At 47.0% G+C, this 16,607-nt stretch overlaps 1 protein-coding gene across 2 annotated transcripts in view; it reads right to left on the reverse strand.

Moving 5' to 3' along the window:
- Positions 1 to 13,930, reverse strand: part of LOC102929468 (flavin-containing monooxygenase 5) — a 33,034-nt gene extending 19,104 nt beyond the window's left edge. The window contains exons 1-4 of one of the 2 annotated variants that reach the window (XM_043521213.1): positions 13,691 to 13,930; positions 11,827 to 11,948; positions 4,429 to 4,566; positions 155 to 343 (exon numbers count right to left, since the gene is read on the reverse strand). In XM_043521213.1, the coding sequence (XP_043377148.1) occupies positions 155 to 343; positions 4,429 to 4,566; positions 11,827 to 11,829 (330 nt within the window). In that variant the 5' untranslated portion in view covers positions 11,830 to 11,948; positions 13,691 to 13,930. Of the gene's footprint in view, positions 1 to 154; positions 344 to 4,428; positions 4,567 to 5,219; positions 5,509 to 11,826; positions 11,949 to 13,690 lie in introns of those variants that run through there. The other variant, XM_027823614.2, reaches the window with a different exon arrangement.
- Positions 13,931 to 16,607: the final 2,677 nt, after the last annotated feature.

Raw genomic sequence — 16,607 nt, forward strand, 5'->3', positions numbered from 1 at the left:
TTGGTGACCGTGTCACATAATGCCATGTGTGATAATATCGCAGCATCCCCTGCAAGGTCATCAAATGGGTGGTATTTTATTGGGATTAGGGGGAGCAGTTAGCCCCCAGAGCTGCACTTGACTTCCACACCCCCAAAGAGATGTCATTTCTTACCTGAAAGCGTATGTATCGGAGAAGATCAAAATGCTCGGCGTACATTCTGAAGTAGTCCATGACTTTGCTGTTGTGCATGTAGTTGGGGTAGTCCTCTGGGATGGGGAAATCGCTGTAACCCATCATTTCCTTGGAGGTGTTAATGGTCACAGATTTATAAATACTGGCTTTCCAATCCGTATCACACTCCTGCAGGAAACAACAAAACCAGGACAGGAGTTTCAAATAATTAGTCCGGAGGCAATACAAAAAAGGTTCACCATTCAAGTTTGCTTGACATAAAAACATCCCGAAGTTGAGATGCTTAACTCAACCTGTTTCACAAATCTGAAAATCTAGGCTGCAAATTTTATGAGGACAGACATGCTTACAACATTTCACCACTTCCAATTCCAGGCCCAGCTGGGACCCAGAAGGGAAGAAGCAATGCAAAAAAGAATGAGAAAACATTTCTAAACCTGTCTGGCTTGGATGTGATGTGCGTGATGTTTTAGAGGGAATGGGAGTTTTGTTTCAATGGACGCTGTTCACCTTTCGCTGTGAATACTACCCTTGGAAATGGAGCGAAACCTGAAGATTTCAGTCAAGATTGTGGGCACCATATGTTTACAACAGAGGGAAAAATTGGAGTCATTGGGAGAATTTGTCAATAGCTGAACAGGGATTTATGTCGTCCCCCACCCCCTCCATTATATAAGAATTCTGAAAACTCCTTATATCATTCTTGACAAAAATAGTCATTCAACCCCCCTTCCCCCAATCCAATCTTACAGGGGTAGTACTCAACAGGACTTAAACCACTACAGGTGAAGGTCAGGAATTTTCAAGCTCACATGTATCCTGCGGGATTTGAAATTCCCCTCAAAACTATGCCTTCCTGAAAGTAAAGAGCAATATTGTTCACTAGGGCTTCCAGCCGATAGATACTAAATATTCCAAACAATTTGGCTGTGCTGCATTACTGTCTCAGAAATCTTATTCAACCAGGTGATAGCTACTGTATCTCACGTAGAATATACTTACAACGATCACCTTTAGAATGAAATCAAGACAGATATTTTGTTTTAGTTAGAATTTTCTAGATTGTAAAAGTCATTTGCAGCTCTCCAAAGCACAGGAAAACAGAGAAAGGGCCCATTACGTAGTGGAAACCAATATCTCTGGATATAAACAACATGCCTAGTTATTGTTCATGTTTTAAGAGGTGAACTGACCTCCATGTTTGGAGCTAAGAAGGAATGTCCCCTGGGGCATACTGACAGGACATGGATATTTGCGACTTTTCACTTTCATTCAAGGATCTCAGTATTGCATGACCATTAAAAAATAAAACCTCATATCACTCCTTGAAGGTAGGGAAATATTATCCTCATTGTTAAAGAGGAGTACAAAAGAATAGCACAAGCATGAAGGGACAAAATCAGAAAAGGCACAAAATGAGTTACATATAGCAAGGGACATAAAAGGCAATAAGGAGAGGTTCTTTAAATACACTAGGAGCAAGAGAAAGATGAAGGAAAATGTAGGTTCTCTACTTAGTGAGAAAAGATTGCTAATAATTGATGACATCAAAATGGTTGAGGTGTCCAATGCCTATTTTGCTTCAGTCTTTGCTAAAAAGGTTAATGGTGTCCAGATATTCAGAACGATTATCATCATCAAGGGGGAAGGAATTCAAGCCGAAACAGGGAAAGAACGGGTTAAAGCATATTTCAATTAAGTTACATGTTAGTTACATGTACATGTTATAAAGTTACATGTCTAGTCAGCAGGACCTAATGGAATTCATTCAAGGGTACTTAAGGAACTAGCTGAAGCAATCTCAGAACCATTAGCAATTATCTTTCAGAACTCATGGAGGACAGGTCAGGTCCCAGAGGACTGGAGAAGGGCAAATGTAGTACCTATCTTTAAAAAGGGAAACAAAGATGACCGTAGGAATTATAGACTGGTCAGCCTACCTTTGATATCAAGAAAGATAGTGAAACAAATGTTTAAACAATCAATTTGTAAGCATCTAGAGGATAATAGGGTTATAAGGAATAACCAGCATGGATTTGTCAAGAACAAATCATACCAAACCAACTTAAAATTTTCATCTTTAACATGATTACTGGCTTAGCAGATAGGGGGCAAGCATAGTCATGATATATCTTGATTTTAGTAAGGCTTTTGACTCAGTCCCACATGACATTCTCATAAGCAACCTAGGGAAATGTGATCGAAATTAAATTGCTATGATGTGGGTGCTCAACTGGTTGAAGCACCACACTCAAAGAGAAGTTATCAATGGTGTGCTGTCAAACTGGGAGGGTCTATCTAGTGGGATCTTTCAGGGGTCAGTCCTGGCTCTGGTATTATTCAATATTTTCATTAATGACTAGAATAACAGAGTGGATAGTATGCTTATAAAATTTGCAGATGTCATCAAACTGGGAGGGGTGAAAGCACTTTGAAGGACATAAGTAGAATTCAACACGATCTTAACAAACTGGAGAATTGGTCTGAAATTAACAAGATGAAATTCAGTAAAGACAAGTACAAGGTACTTCATTTAGGAAGGAAATTCCAAATGGCAAACTACAAAGTGGAGAATAACTGGCTAGGTGGTAATACTGCTGAAAAGGATCTAGGGTTCACAAATTGAATATGAGTCAACAATGTGATGCAGCTGTGAAAAAAAATCTAATATTCTGGGATGTATTAACAGGAGTGCCATAAGTAAGTAAGTCTTACTGTACTTGGCATTGGTGAGGCCTCAGTTGGAGTAGTGTGTCCAATTCTGGGCACCACACGTTAGGAAAAATATGCCCAAATTGGGGAGAATCCAGAGGAGAGGAAACAAAAATGATCAATGGTTTAGAAAACTTGACCTGTGAGGAAAGATTTAAAAAACTGGTCATGTTTAGTCTTGAGAAAAGACGACTGAGCGGGGGACCTAATAACAGCCTTCAAATATGTTAAGGGCTGTTATAAAGAAGACATGGAGCAATTGTTCTCCATGTCCACTGAAGGTAGGACAAGTTGTAATGGACTTAGATCTGCTGAAAGGGAAATTTAGGTTAGATAGTAGGAAAAACTTTCTAACTATAAGCATACTTAAGCGCTGGAATAGGCTTTCCATGGAGGTTGTGGAATCCCCATCGTTAGAGTTTTTAAGAATGTGTTGGACAAACACCTGTCGGGGACAGTCTAGGTTTACTTGATCCTGCCTCAGCAAAAGGGGCTGGACTTGATGATCTCTTAAGGTCCCTTCCAACCCGACATTTCTATGATTCTATTATTGTAACTGGTGGGGAAACGGAGGCAAAGCATGATCACACAGGAAATGTGCGGGAGAGCTGGGATCAAAACTCCAACATCCTGACTCCCATGCCTGTGCTCTAGCCACATGACCCTACTAGGTTAATGCCAATAAGGTATGCATTAGAGTTTGCTGGAAAGTGCTTTTTCTCCTCCCTGCTTCCCATGACACTTTCACAACAAATCATTTAGTGAATGTGATGGGGTGAAGCGCCTAGAAAGCAAGGAGTGAGGGAAAGAGCTGATTGGCTGGATGGGCTGTCAATCACCCAGAGAGACCAGGTGGAGACTTCCCCATTGCCTGAAAAGGATTCTGGGTGGTGAAGCCCTCTGTAAAACTCCTTGTCTTCCAGCTGGTAGTCAGAGTCGCTGTGGGAAGTGTCATGTGGAGGAAGCTGGGCCTGCTGGAGTTGTGTTATGGAAGGTATTCCTGGTGGTGCTCCCTCCCCCTGCCCTTTTTAATTTAAAATCAACCTTGGTATTTTTTTTTAAATCCCTTTGAATGCCATCTCACTGCTTCATCCTTGCCGTTGATCACCACCACAGTCAAACCCCCAATTTTCCTTTGAAAAACCCATATTGATAGAAAATGTTTGACCAGCCCTAGTAGGCATACCTTACTCAATTCACTTCCCGTAATGGCATGGTTCTTGGGCATTGGTGGATCTCACTTATCCCCAGAATCCTCTCTTCCCTCCTTCATTTATGATATTAAAAAGGTATACGCCGAGAAAAGTCATGCAGCAAGCAGTCTCCTTTGTATGGGAAGCCCACTCTGATTTGAGGAACAACACTGCTGTGTGTATTGCCCCATGGAGAATAGGCATTTTTCAGTGTAGTCAGCAATCTCGCTGCTCATTTCTATTTCAGAAGGGACCTGTCTAGTTGTGCAGGAAGAACTGGAGTATTCCGAACCCCTTGGCTTACTATGTTGTCTATAATGCAAGACCCTGGAGACAAACTCAACTTACCTGGAACCGCCACAGTCCCCCGATGTCTTCACTTCTCTCAAAGCATGTTGGTTGGAGTCCTTCATCTAAACAACATTTAAGGGCTGTTAGGCCGCTGGCCCCTGCTCCAATAACTGCAACTCTTTTTGCCATAGACTTCTGTGTTAGGAGGGATAAAAGAGAGTCAATCCATCCCTGAGTAGTTCAGCTTCCATTCTCATCATCCAAGCCCAGTCTTCACACTGCCTTACCTGAGTTTGCCAACGGAGGGCTGTAGCAACAACAGGCTTTTGAGAACTTCAGTCAAATATTTTAATTAATTAAAGTCCCTTTAATTAAGGTTGTTTTTACCTCATCGCCACTTGAGCAGAGAAAACCAATTTGGGGTAGTTTAAAAACTTTTATTCGAGAGCATAAACAACTAGAAGGTTAACTCATTTCATACGCTTCCCTGAAGTAGTAAACAACATGAGAATTAGATTGAAATTACAATGTTCAATCTGGTATTTAGCTGCAACACTCTGAGCACCTTTTCCAGACCTGAAGAAGAGCTCAGTGTAGCTTGAAAGCTTCTCTCTCTCAGCCAACAGAAGTTGGTCCAATAAAGGATATTACCTCACCCACCTTGTCTCCCTAATATAAATCAAGCTAGCCAATTCAAGGAGTTAACAATAACACAAACTACAAGTGGTTAACTAAAGGGAGACTAATAGGAGAACAGCAACTGGTCAAACATGAGTACAATCAGTGCATGAGTACAATCAGTAATCAAATGGCAAAGTTAACTTACACCAGTGATTGAAATGGCTTACCTGGTCTTTCTATCTCTGTGCAGTTTACTTAGCAATCTATACTTTCCCTTGCTGGAAAAAATCAGTTAAGGTTTGGAGCTTTCCATATCATGAAAAGTCATCCCAGGGTCTGTGGCAGGAGTCTCAAACATGTGGCCTGCGGGGTTATTTTCTGCGGCCTGCCAGCTCCCCACGGCCCCCAGCATTTACCTAGAGCGGCTCCAGCTCGGCATGCACCGGGGACAGGGCAGGCTCCCTCCCTCCCTGCTCCTGCGCCGCTCCAGGAAGCTGCCAGGACCTGGGGGGCAGGGGGGGCACAGGGGTCTGAGCGTTGCCCTGGCCGCTCCTCCAGGTATCTCTCCCAAAGCTCCCATTGGCCGGGAATGGGGAACCGCGGCCAATGGAAGCTTCGGGGGAGGTACCTGGAGGAGTGGCCAGGGCAACACACAGACCCCTGTGCCCCCCCCAAGTCCCGGACGCTTCCCAGCATGGCGCGGGGGCAGGGCAGGCAGGCAGGCTGGGAGCCTGCCCTGCCCCCCAGTGCGCGCTGAGCCGGACCCGGCCCCCGAACCCCTCCTGCAGCTGCACCCCCTGCCCTGAGCCCCCTGCTGCACCCCACAACCCTCCTGCACCCCGACCCCCTGCCCTAAGCCCCCTGCCGCACCCCTCCTGTACCCCAACCCCCTGCCCTGAGCCGCCTGCCGCACCCTGACCCCCTGCTCCACCCCATACCCCGACCCCCTTCCCTGAGCCCCCTGCCACACTCCGCACACCTCCTGCACCCAACCCCCTGCCCTGAGCCCTCTGCTGCACCCCGCACCCCTCCTGCACCCCAACCTCCTGCCCTGAGCCGCCTGCCGCACCCTGCACCCTGACCTCCTGCTGCACCCTGCACCCCTCCTGCACCCCCTGGGGGCAGGGAGGGGACAGAGCTGGGGTGGGGATTTCAGGGAAAGGGTTGGAATGGGGGCAGGGAAGGGGCGGGAAAAGGCAGGACAGGGGCGGGGCTTCATGGAAGGGGTGGAGTGGGGGCAGGGCCGGGGCAGCACGGGGGGTGGTTAGTGGTGCGGCCCTCGGGCCAATGTACTAGTCCTCATGTGGCCCTCGTGGTCATTTGAGTTTGAGACCCCTGGTCTGTGGCAAGATTTGCTTTGAATCTAGGGCAGGGGTTCTCAGGACAAATTTTTTGGTGGCCTCAGAGCGCAGACACCAACTCTTGCTGGTGGCCGCTCTCACACTTTTTCCTAAAATACTTAATTAGCTTTAGGAAAAACAAATAAATATACATTTATATTCACTGTAATTTATTTATTGCTAGCTAGTAAATCTGTTGTAAAAAGTGATATTAACAAACATAAAAGTATCACTTTTCACCGAAGACTTACTGATCCCTGGCAAATCTGCGGACAAATTAATTAAGCCCTGGATGGGGGAGTGAGGGTAGGCAGTAGGGGCCAGGGGCAATGGAATTGGGGTTGGCAGATAGTGGGAGACCAGAGTCTGAAGCCCTGTAGCCAGGGGACAGGGATGGAGCCTGAAGCCAGGCAGCCAGAGTCTGTCGCCCCATCACTCCAGGGGTGAAGCCCAAAGCCTGAGCCCCACCACCCCTGGGAAGTTGGGGAACTTACCAGCTGCCTACTCCTCTAGCATTTTGCCCCAGCTGTCTCCAAAAGGGGGCAAGGCCCAACCCCTGCTTGCAGCCCCAGCAGCCAACATCAAGGCGGTGCATCCAGGAGCAACAGGGAGGGGGAGGGGCTGCTGCTTTGTCACCCACCCCCAGTCACAGCCCAAGAGGCTGTGGCTGCAAGAAAAGCCGCTGGTGGAGGCACGTGGCCAAGGTGGCGGCGTTTGAGAAACGCTGACCTGGGGTAACTTATACTATGGGCTTATGTGCACATGCTCTCACTGTTAAAAAAGAGTCTGTCTTATGCAGGTGGAATCGGTACAGAAAACAAGGTTGTTAAAATGACTTGCAACAAATTGTAGCAGAATCAGAACTCCAGCCATCTCTGCATGCTGACTGGTCTGTTGGTCCAACATGTAGTGCCCTGATTTGCTCAGAGTAGGCCTATTCCTGAAACTGGTTTACCACCAGGCTGGTATGAACAGCCATCTATATAAGCCAGGGGGTACTTCTCACATATTCCTTATCCTAACAGAAGTGTCTGGTCCATGTTGCAGGCAGTTCTGACATGAGGGTTACTTCCTCTCCTCTGAGGGTCTGCTCTGCAGCCATGAACTTCAGCTCACCCCTGTGCAGTTAGCAGTTTCTTGCTTCTGGTGCAGTACCTCTCTCAGGGCATTCCCTACAGAGATAACGTCCAGGTTATAACACAAGTTCTGGAAACCGTTCCACTCTATCTTATCACTAACCAGAAATCTAGTGGACTGGTGGAAAGTTGCTAACACAAGCTCTTTCTCCACCAACGTGTTCCTGAAAATTTTGGACAGCGCAGACAGTAGCAAGCAAAACTGCGTCAGGATCTGATTACTTCTTCTTACTTCACTGAAGTTTTTCCTGGCTTAAACTGTCACTCTGTCATCAATATCATGCTTTTGGTGCAGTACAGCGCTGTCACACTAGTCAGTGGGACCCACTTCAATGTTTCCCCTCTCTCAGGATAAGCTAGGCATGGAGCCTGGGATATCCTTTTCTTGAACTCCTTCAACTGCTTCTTCCTATTCTCGCCCCCAAGTCCACAGTGTATTTCAGTGGTTCTCAAACTTCTTTTTTTGCGGACCACATGAAAATTGCTGAGGGTCTTGGCGGACCACTTAGTGATCTTTCTAAATGTTGTTTGTACCATTAGCTAACTATTGTAAAGCGCTTTGGATAAAAGCACTATATAAAAAAACTTACTAGTAATAATTAACGGGTTTTTTTGTTTTACAGATAAAAGACCACAACTCATATTTTAATATCAGTAGTCTTACCTTTCTAATGCAACCGTTCTAAGTCTTACCTTTCTAACCTGCCACGGCAGCCCCGGGGCTGGGAAGGAGGGGGGGGTCTCTCCTTCTCTCTCCCACCACAGCAGCCCCCGAGCTGGGGCTGGGAAGAAGGGAGGTCTCTCCCCTGCCACAGAGCTGGGGCTGGGAAGGACGGGTGTCTCTCCCCAGCCACAGAGCTGGGGCTGGGAAGGAGGGGGGTCTCTCCCCTGGCACAGAGCCGGGGCTCTGGGGCTGGGAAGGAGGGGGTCTCTCCCCTGCCACAGAGCCACAGAGCTTGGGCTGGGAAGGAGGGGGTCTTTCCCCTGCCACAGAGCTGGGGCTCTGGGGCTGGGAAGGAGGGGGTCTCTCCCCTGCCACAGAGCCGGGGCTCTGGGGCTGGGAAGGAGGGGTGTCTCTCCCCAGCCACAGAGCTGGGGCTGGGAAGGAGGGGGGTCTCTCCCCTGCCACAGAGCCGGGGCTCTGGGGCTGGGAAGGAGGGGGTCTCTCCCCTGCCACAGAGCCACAGAGCTTGGGCTGGGAAGGAGGGGGTCTCTCCCCTGCCACAGAGCCACAGAGCTGGGGCTGGGAAGGAGGGGGGTCTCTCCCCTGCCACAGACCCACAGAGCTGGGGCTCTGGGGTTGGGAAGGAGGGGGTCTCTCCCCTGCCACAGACCCACAGAGCTGGGGCTGGGAAGGAGGGGGTCTCTCCCCTGCCACAGAGCCGGGGCTGGGAAGGAGAGGGTCTCTCCCCTGCCACAGAGCTGGGGCTGGGAAGGAGGGCCGTCTCTCCCCAGAGCCGCAGCCCTGGAGCTGGGGAAAGTCGCCTCTTTCTCTGGCCACCGCAGCCCTGCCCATCCCAAATTCCCCCCAACCCCTCTTCTCACCCCACTGCACCCTCCCACCTGCCCCTTATTCCCCCCAAGGCCACCACCTCTCCTTATATGTGCGTCTTCTCCAGGGACAAGGCACCTAATTAGTGGAGCCACGCCTGCACGGCTCTGCTAATTAGGTGGGTGGCCCTTCATTGTCTCGTGTGCAGCCACCCAGGCACGCACCTTAGAGGGCACTATCGGCGGACCGCCTGAATGGAGCTTGCGGACCACTGGTGGTCCATGGACCACAGTTTGAGAACCTCTGTATCTTTCTGCATCTTTCTAAGAAGAAGCTGAACAATTTCCGAGTACTCACTAATCAACTGCCTAGAGTAATTACGGACACCCAGAAAACTTTAACTCTATGAAAGTTGCTAGGGATTTTATTTCCTGAATTGCCTGTACCCTGTTGATTTGTGGCCTAATATCTTCCGGACTTAACTCTATTCTTAGGTATCACACCCTTTTCCTGCATCAATGCCCTCTAGGCAACAAAATCTTAGCTCCACCCTATCCTCAAACGACATGTATCTTCTTTCTTTGCAATGTTTTTTCCAGGAAAGGGTCTTGAGCAGCATGCCATCTACATATATCATATGGCATAACTTTGTGCAGAAGCAGGTTGTATTCTTCATGGACATTAGAGTACCCGAAGATGCACCTTTTCCAGGTGAACTCTTGGTAACAGAATGAAAAGACCTATTTATATTGATCACCTGGATCTGTTTTTAGCGTCCAAAACCCATTTGCTATATCCAGAGCAGAGAAGATTTTTGCCTCAGACACAAGAGCTTTCCTCTGAACTGTGTATCCCATTGGTCACTGGGATAATGGTACTCATTTATTAAGCTGTCTAGAGTCTACCATGAGCTGCCAGTCCCACTAGGGTTTACAATAGGCCAGATTGGGCTATTAAAGATGGAATTACACTCTTAGAAAGGAAAATAACATATGTGTGTATCTAATGTCTTTTGCATAGACTCATAAATGGCCAATGTATTCTATACTGCCTTATGAAAACAGGGGGCACTCATGGTTCTGTGGCGATCTTAACTTCCTGTAGGCTGGTTTCTCCAGTCACAAGAGTCCTTTGCAGAGATTTCACAGAATTCTGTCGATAGCTATGTCAACTCTTCCCTCTGCCAATCATTCTCTAGAGCATATGCCAATTGTACCTTTCCCTCTACTTATTGTTCAAAGGCCAAGGGTGGGTGACTGAGCTCTTTTTCCATTGCACTGATTTTCAGAAGTGTGTGTGTGTGCGTGCGTGTGTGGAGGGGGGGTTGATTAAGAAATATTTTCCTGAAAGCATCATGCCATCCCTCCCCACATCACGACTTGTTACTTTATGGTAGTATCTTCCTAAAGCGGTTTCAGAGGAATGGGATCATGGAGGGGTATGTCTGCACTGTCTCTCTCAGGTTTCTCCCCTGTAACATCACTTCTGGCAGCACCCCAGTTATAGGAATGTTAAGCTCAAAAACAACAATTAGATGCCCAGTTTCACTGTGAGCAGAGAGATGTATCTCTGTAGGGTGAAACTCGTCACCAGGAGGTAACAGCCCCAGACTGAATTTCCAGGAAGGGATATCCTCAGGGTCTCAACCCAGTGAAAGCAATTGCCAAGAGGGATTAAAGCAAACCTGTTCACTCCCTGGCCTCTGTTCTTTTCGGCAAATCAGAAGTCTTTTCTCTGCCTTTCTGGGCCATGCCTCTTGTCACCTACACCTTCTGTGCTAGCATGACAATTTGCCTCATGGTGGTTTTATCTGGCTCTATAATCTACTCTATTCTTTCTCTGATATAGCATGGTAACTATTCCAGATATAAAATTGTCTCAGATGGGAGTGTTGGTCCAGATCCACAGCACCAGTACATTTGAAACAAACCCATTTCATCACTGGATAAAAGGACTTGGGGGTGTCATCCTTATGCAACCTAGGCTTGTAAACCAAAGTGGTGGGGCGCATAACCTGTGCATAATAATTGGTGAGCTCAAGGCATGATTTTTCAAAATTTTGGTTGATGTCTGGGGATAATGTTTCCAACCAGACTCTGGGGTTTGTAGTTCAAGTCCTCTTTAGAAATCTCATTATATCATTTTCTGAAACGCCTTCAACATTTGCTAGGAAAGTGTTAATTATAGTGATACGCTCATGAAGTCGAGCTCCCTTCATATGGGGGCAAGATTCTCAAAGTCTGTTTAGCTTCTTCAAACAATTCCTATTTATCTGGACCTTAAGGTCCAGGAGGACCATCCCCAGAAAGAGTTCTCTCTACCTCAGGAACCTCCGGAGCACTGGGGAGTCTAGGTGCTGACAAGAATCTTCCTAACCTCCACTTAAGAGTAACCCTTTCTGCAAATAACTCATGATTTTTATCACCCACTCCCTCTGAGAGCCTTGACCACTTTATCTATTTCTACCTATAGGCTGTCTACATCTTTCGCTAGGCCTCGAGCTTTTTTCTTCTCAGAGTTTAGCATCTCTCTTTCCTTTCACAAATTCTCCAACTCTCTGTTCAGTAGGGTGGAACCACAAGCAATATACAAGGATCTATCTTCCTAGGATACAATGCCTGCCACTGCATCTTTCAAGATTTGGCTGACGGTCTCTTGCAAACTGATTGAAATCTTGTCTTTCCCATTGTGACTTGCTAACCTCGCTCCCTAGCTAGATGGTCTAGAAGGTAGGAAGCTACCTCGGCTTCATGTTCCATATGAATTGGTGGACTCACCTTTAGGGACTGGAATTAATTCACTTTATCACAATGTGGTGTTGGATGTAGGACACTAGGTGGAAGAACAACTGAAAAACTTAGCTCACCATTTGATTCTTCCAGGTGTGGTGACCAGAGGCCTTCTTCTGGCGTGGCTTCGGGTGACAGGTCTTCCTCTGAGAGGACGGGGAGAAAGTTCAGCTTCTCCACAATCTGAAACAAAGCTTTCCTGCAGGCGAATGTAAAAAACACAAAGGGAAGTTTTTCATCTCACAACTTTATCAAAACTTGTAGGGAATCTTCTATTCCAGATTTCTGTGTCTGGTTTGATTGAACCGTGTGCCCCTGCCCCCCCTCCCACTTTCGGCGCTCTTACCAGGGAGTTTCACTTCCTTACAGGGTGAGCTTTAGGAACACAGTGATCAGAAGGCAACTTCTTCTTTTCTCACTCACTGACCAACTTTCAGCTTGGAGCTTATTAACTCTTTACCAAACTGTTTATCTTAGAGAGAGGGGTCACAGGTACACTGATCAAAGACACCTTTACACACCTTGAAAGGATGTCTCTCCTAATGACTGATACAGTATCCTGTCAATGACGCCAATTTGTAATAATAGGGTTTTCGCAACTTGAGTCAAATGTTTTATTCATATTTAATTAAAAGTTCCTTTAACTAAAGTGGTTTTTGCCTCATCACCATTTGAACAGAGAAATCTAATTTGGGATGGTTTGATAACTTATTTGAGAACATAAACAACTAGAAGGTTAGCTAATTTCTTATACTTCCCTGAAGTACTAAATAATATGAAAATTAGATTGAAATTACAATATAAATCAAGTTAGTCAAATCAAGGCATTCATTATACAAATTAGAACTGGTTAACTAAAAAGAGAACAATTTGACACCAGCAACTGGTCAAATCATTGCATGAGTGGAGATCTGGAGCTCCACTGGGGAGTGGAAGAGGGAACATATGCCACCCCCCAATATCTCATAAGGCCCCAAATTATTGTCAGAAAGGCCAAAAGGCAGACACTATGTGCATCTTGTATATAAATTATAAATCACAGCAAAATACTGACTTTTTAAAAACTCTTACAATCCAAGACTTTCCAGGGGTCTAACTAGCCCATGGACACTTGGAAGGTTGTTTATTTTTTAAATGGCGACATCCAGGGCCCCCTGAATACCCACTTGCCCTCCAAATAATGGGCCCCTAGAGTCAGCCCATGAGCACACTCAATAATTAAATCACAAAGTTAACATGCACCAGTGATAGAATGATTAATTAGGCCTTGTGCAAACTTTCAGTGGCATGTAGGATACATGCAGCTACATGCTGCAGTGAAAGGCTCCGGCAGTGGGGAAAAGCTCCAGCAGCAGGGAAAGGCTCCGGCAGTGGGGAAGCAGCAGGACACTACACTGCTAAAAGTAGCCATGTAGATGTGGGTGGCACTGTTTGGGCATGTAGAAAGCCATGTAGGGTACATACCCTAGGATTTTGGCATATCTCTACTCTACTCACCAAAGCAGTGCCTCATTGTCTACACTGCTATGTAAACCTGTGCAGGGGAGGGTGGGCGTGCACTGTCTGTACTCTACATGCCACTGTAAGTGCGGACCTACACTCAGTCTTTCTATCTCTATGCAGGTTTCAGAGTGGTAGCCGTGTTAGTCTGTATCAACAGAAAGAATGAGGAGTACTTGTGGCACCTTAGAGACTAACAAATTTATTTGAGCATAAGCTTTCGTGGATCCCCCAGTGAAATTTAGTGATCTGTGGCAAGGTTTGCTTTGAACCTAGGTTAATTAATGCACAATGGCAACTTATACTATGGGCTTATGTGCATGTGCTATTTCTGCCCACCCGCCTACCCACCTTGTGAAGGCTCAGACAAGTCTTTCCTCTCAGGTATCTCTACACAGGAATTCAAATAACCTTCTAAGGAAACCAAAAGAAGAAATTTACTTAGAAAGAGAAAATGGATCGGCTTTTCAGCTTGCTTGGTCTGTGGAGCCTCAGAGTCGGTCAGGAACTGCAGTGTAGGAACCGAGTGATGTCTTCTGCCTGAGGTACCGTCACACAAGTGGGTGTTGTCCTCTGGTCAACCGGCTGGTCTGCGATGTCTTTGTCTCTACTTTCCCTGAGAGAGAAGTGCGTATCAACAACCTGGCTGTTGTCGTGGTGACCTCGGGAGAAGCACACTTTCTTCCTCATTTGACTGGTCTTTTATTGATGAAACTCAGACTGGTATCATCCCACAATACCCCTCTGGTGATCTGCTCATCGAATCAGGGGCACACAGGTTTCACACTCGAACTGCGTCGTCCAATCCTGATCAAGTGATGTCAGTCTGACTTTTGGTCCACTCTTGGGACCCCCCTTCCTAGTGTACTAGTTCTTTGTCACATCCACAATCCGTGTGTTTTTGTCAAGCAAGCAATATTAGGGGAATAAGAGGAGGTCATGACTCCACCAAAGTAACCTCTTCCGCATGGCTTCTTGACTGTTAGGGTCTGATGCTTTCCTGGTCATAAACTTATGACCCATTGTCCTTTTACTTAGAAAGGTTGTTCCCTACCCATTCACACATCTCACATTCACATTTCCTCAAGGCCTGTGAGACTTCATGGCCAGAGTAACAAATTACGGAACTGTCACCCTGTCTGGAAAACTGTGGGAACTGCATGAAAAGTTCTTTCACTCTATCACAGATCAAAGTCAAGTAGCTTCAAAACTTCTTGTTAAATCTATTAACATAAACTTATTAAAATGTGGCAAAATTTATATTTAATGTCTATATTACCATAGGCCAGTAAAGAATAAAGAATCCAGTAAAGAATCAGGATGGCAGCATCATCCCGAGTCTACAGGGCCAGTTGCCTGTGCAATTGGTCAGCTAGATTATTTCCTAGTGCAACAGGATCCTGCTCCTTAGAATGACCTTTCCCAGTACATTGTTAGGTTTGCTTCTTGCATTAAACCTCTATTAACAAAATGTGCATAATTTCCTTGCCATGAGCCCTTTTCATGTCACACTTTTCCATTCAGTTAATTATGCTAAAAATGTCTCATGGAGGCGGAACTGGTACAGACAACTAGCCTGTTAAGGAAGTGACTTGCAACAAACTGTAGTGGAATCAGAACTCCAGCCATCTTTGCATGCTGACTGGTCTGTCGGCCCAGCGTGTACTGAGTGTCAGGGACTGTGCCCTGCAGGGCCGGCTCCAGGCACCAGCGAACCAAGCAGGTGCTTGGGGGGGCAAATGTAAAGGGGCGGCAGGACGTCGGGCTCTGAGGTGGTAATCTGCCCTTGGTGGCGGCGGGAATTCAGCGGCCGCACCTTCACTCCGCCTCTGTGTTCGGCGGGCAGGGTTCCGCCTCCCTGTTCGGCGGCAAGTTGTTGGGGTTTTTTTTGCTGCTTGGGGTGTCAAAAACGCCGGAGCCGGCGCTGGTGCCCTGATTCGCCCATACCAAGCCTACTCCTACAACTGGCTTATCACCAGGCTGGTATGAACAACTGTCAATATAAGCTATAGGACATTTTTCATAGATTCCTTATCATAATAGAAGTGTCTGGTCAACGTTGCAGGCAGATCAGACATGAGGGTTACTTCCTCTCCTCCGAGGGTCTGCTCTGCTGCCATAAATTTCAGTTAACCCCGTGCCGTTAGCAATCAAACTTCAGCTCACCCTATGCCACTAGCAGTTTCTTGCTTCTGGTGAAGTGGATCTCTAAGGGCTAACGGGTTCCAATACAACTTCTGGAAACCTTTCCCCTCTATTTTATCACTAACCAGAATACTCGTAGGCTAGTGGCAGGTTTCTACTACAACTCTTTCTCCTCCAACATATCCAGAGGCATCATTTGCTATGGGATGGGGGTGGGGGTTAGTTGCCCTCCCCCCAGACCTTGGTTTGCCTCCCCCAGACTTTCATAGCTCCTTGCCAGCTGGTTCTGAAGGGTCTCCCCAGGGCTGCAAAGCCAGGGCTCCTAACTGTTGCATTGTCAGTGCAGTACCCCTATCCCTGCCAGCCAGCCAGGGATCAGCGGTCGCAGCTTGGGCTAGAGCTGAGTCTGGAGTAAGCCAGGCCCCAATCTCTGATCTCTACCAGCCATCAATGAGAGATGCACATGCATGGCCCTCCATCCCCACCTCCCTGAAAAGGACTGACCTGCCACTTCCCCAGCTCTCCTCTGGGATGGGCCTGGCCTGCTAACCTGCCATGAGCAGCTACAGCCTCACTGGAGATGCAGAAGTGGAGAACCCGATGCATCTTTGCCCCCTCTCCCCTGAATTTTTCTGAATCAGAGAATCATAGAATATCGGGGTTGGAAGGGACCTCAGGAGGTCATCTAGTCCAACCCCCTGCTCAAAGCAGGACCAAGCCCCAACTAAATCATCCCTGACCTTAAAAACTTCTAAGGAAGGAGATTCCACCACCTCCCTAGATAACGCATTCCAGTGTTTCACCACCCTCCTAGTGAAAAAGTTTTTCCTAATATCCAACCTAAACCTCCCCCACTGCAACTTGAGACCATTACTCCTCGTTCTGTCATCTGCTACCACTGAGAACAGTCTAGATCCATCCTCTTTCGAACCCCCTTTCAGGTAGTTGAAAGCAGCTATCAAATCCCCCCTCATTCTCCTCTTCCGCAGACTAAACAATCCCAGTTCCCTCAGCCTCTCCTCATAAGTCATGTGTTCCAGTCCCCTAATCATTTCTGTTGCTCTCCGCTGGACTCTTTCCAATTTTTCCACATCCTTCTTGTAGTGTGGGGCCCAAAACTGGACACAGTACCCCAAATGAGGCCTCACCAATGTCGAATAGAGGGGAACGATCACGTCCCTCAATCTACTGGCAATGCCCCTACTTATACATC

Source organism: Chelonia mydas, chromosome 8 (genome assembly GCF_015237465.2).
Source record: "Chelonia mydas isolate rCheMyd1 chromosome 8, rCheMyd1.pri.v2, whole genome shotgun sequence".
NCBI lineage: Eukaryota > Metazoa > Chordata > Testudines > Cheloniidae > Chelonia > Chelonia mydas.